Below are 2,997 nucleotides of genomic sequence, written 5' to 3'. Positions count from 1 at the left end.
ATTTTTAGTCAAAACAATCTTGGAATAACAAAAGAAATTAGATACTGTGCTTTCAATCATCAAAACATTTGCATTTATTACTCTTAACCCGTTGCCGGGGGGACAGTGAAAGACAAATGCAAGTAGGAAAATCCCCTTTGTCACCCTCTGTAATCAAATAGATACATTTTTTTTATCTACAGTAAAATGGCATGGCAATCATGACAATGCGACAGAGAATTGAGAAAATTGTTATAAAGAAAACATTGGAAACTTTTTAGAAGTATCAAACATGATATATTTCAATATTAATATTAACACCCTTTTTATATTGATAAATTATACAACTCCCTTTATTACAACCTAGAAGCTAGTTTATCGATCCTCCAAGATCGTTATGGTGGCGAAATTGATTAGTGCGGGCAGTGACAGGAAAAGGTAACCAAGCGCGCAGTGCAATCTAGAGGGGGAGGGTTGGGGGATCCTCGGAGCTAGCATCATTCAGAGCATTTAGATTGGGAAGGATTCGATATAAAATAAATTGGAACCTAATGAAATTGAAACCTAAGCAATAATGTTGTTTGATTGAGCTAGCATCTTGTCCCAGACCTCCGGTACAGCAGTACACAGGAAACCCGTCTTAGTATAGTATAGACGATTTCCACACAAAAAACTGAAGCACTACCGAAGTGTAATATCTACTATAACTGTGAACACATGTATTTTCATTTACCTAATTTCTCTTATCTGATTAGATGAATTTCACGCACAGGACGGCGGACCACTAAATTAGTGAAAAAAAAAAAAAAAAACACTTTGTTGAAATCTCTTTGGCTAACTGTGATATCGGCGGATAATGTCCGCGGATGAGAAATGATCCTAAAAATTACACAGTCCCCCTCGAAGCTTCGCTACTCGGCCACCTGTTAATTTTTCGTACCATTTCTCATCCGCGGACAGTATCCGCCAAAATCCAAGCCCGCCAGAAAGGCACTCTCTGTAAGGTGATGGAGGGTGGGGGGGGGGGGGGGGAAGTGGGTGACTTAGACTACACTCACAAATCACCGCACTCACGGCAAAAAATTGTGAGCTGCAAACCAGGTGCCCTGAAGTTTGAACCGGCAAATGCACCAGTTTACTTCCGGTCAATTAGGTAACAATCTCCGATTATTTTTAACGCAAAATAACATAAAAAAATCAAAAGGCAGTGTCTATTGGAGGTTTCTTCGAGAATCTGCATGATAATTTAGAGCAAGAGAGCATCATGGTTCTTGTTTAGAGCGGATGTTAAATAGCGCGGATTCTAATAGATTATTTTGCTTTCGGTTGTTGTTTCCGTACAGTTCACAGGTGCGATTGCCACTTAAAGGTGTTCTAAATTGACTCTATTTGTCTTCCCCAGCTCTCCGATAGTCAATCGTAGGCGTGAAAACTTTCCCTACTACGCTTTTTTGTATTCGCCATCCGAAGCCGGGCGGCACAATTGTATTTTCTAAGCTCCACGCTCGTTATGTGGCCGTCTCTTTAGTCCGTTTATCATCGAAATCGCGGATAAGTTCCTTGATGTACGTCAGCTTTGTGTGCAAGGCCTGGCACCGCTTCTTGCATCTCTCCCAGGACGGGTCCTTGAACAAACAGACAGAATGACGTCACGTCCGGTAGACATACAAATACATACTTCATGGGCGGGAATGTGATTTTGCTTCGGTGATATTGATTTTGCCTCGGTGATAGTGATTTTGCCTCGGTCATACTGTCTAGGTGAAAGTGATTTTGCCTCGGTCATACTGTCTAGGTGAAGTGATTTTGCCTCGGTCATACTGTCTAGGTGAATGTGATTTTGCCTCGGTCATACTGTCTAGGTGAAAGTGATTATGCCTCGGTCATACTATCTAGGTGAAAGTGATTATGCCTCGGTCATACTGTCTAGGTGAAGTGATTTTGCCTCGGTCATACTGTCTAGGTGAAAGTGATTTTGCCTCGGTCATACTGTCTAGGTGAAGTGATTATGCCTCGGTCATACTGTCTAGGTGAATGTGATTTTGCCTCGGTCATACTGTCTAGGTGAATGTGATTTTGCCTCGGTCATACTGTCTAGGTGAAAGTGATTTTGCCTCGGTCATACTGTCTAGGTGAAAGTGATTTTGCCTCGGTCATACTGTCTAGGTGAAAGTGATTTTGCCTCGGTCATACTGTCTAGGTGAAAGTGATTATGCCTCGGTCATACTGTCTAGGTGGAGTGATTTTGTCTAGGTGAAAGTGATTTTGCCTCGGTCATACAATCTAGGTGAAAGTGATTATGCCTCGGTCATACTGTCTAGGTGAAGTGATATTGCCTCGATCATACTGTCTAGGTGAGAGTTATTTTGCCTCGGTGAAAGTGATTTTGCCTCGTTCGTGCTGTCTAGGTGAATGTGATTTTGCCTTGGTGAAATGATGCTGCAATCAGACTGGGACTTCTGCTGAATGTATGAATAGTGGGTTCTTAGTGCTGATAAGTACCTGTGTGTGCTTCTTGTATGAGCGAACAATCTGCTTTTCTATATTCTGTGGGTGGAAAATAAGACATTTAGCTACAATTTGCCATAATATGGACATCATAAGTACTACTCCATATCAGAAACACCAACCTGAACATCATCATCACTACAATCGCAATCCTTGTCACACCCAAAATCATCAGCACACCCAACATCATCATCACAACCATCAACACTATCACAACCAAGATCGTCATCGCAATCACACACAACATCATCAATACAATAATCACCACGATCACACCTAACATTGTCATCACCATCACTACAATCATCATTACCATCACACCCAACATCATCAACACAATCATCAACACTACCACAATCATTATCACTAGCACAAACTTCATCACTAGCACAATCATCATCACTAGCACAATCATCATCACTAGCACAATCATCATCACTAGCACAATCATCATCACTAGCACAATCATCATCACTAGCACAATCTTCATCACTAGCACAATCTTCATCA

The 2,997-nt window shown here is 41.4% G+C and overlaps 1 protein-coding gene across 2 annotated transcripts in view; it reads right to left on the bottom strand.

The window, feature by feature from the left end:
* Window positions 1–1,065: 1,065 nt before the first annotated feature.
* LOC5502056 (RNA polymerase II elongation factor ELL2) overlaps window positions 1,066–2,997 on the bottom strand; it is a 36,400-nt gene continuing 34,468 nt past the window's right edge. For both annotated transcript variants that reach the window (XM_048727669.1, XM_048727670.1), the window contains 2 exons: window positions 2,482–2,526; window positions 1,066–1,604 (listed from right to left, as the gene is read on the bottom strand). In XM_048727669.1, coding sequence (XP_048583626.1) covers window positions 1,488–1,604; window positions 2,482–2,526 — 162 coding nt within the window. In that variant the 3' untranslated portion in view covers window positions 1,066–1,487. The remainder of the gene's footprint in view (window positions 1,605–2,481; window positions 2,527–2,997) is intronic.

The sequence above is a fragment of the Nematostella vectensis genome, chromosome 5 (assembly GCF_932526225.1).
Source record: "Nematostella vectensis chromosome 5, jaNemVect1.1, whole genome shotgun sequence".
Lineage (NCBI taxonomy): Eukaryota > Metazoa > Cnidaria > Anthozoa > Actiniaria > Edwardsiidae > Nematostella > Nematostella vectensis.
The sequence above is the reverse complement of the archived record's forward strand: the minus strand, read 5'-3'. Positions and strand labels throughout refer to the sequence as shown.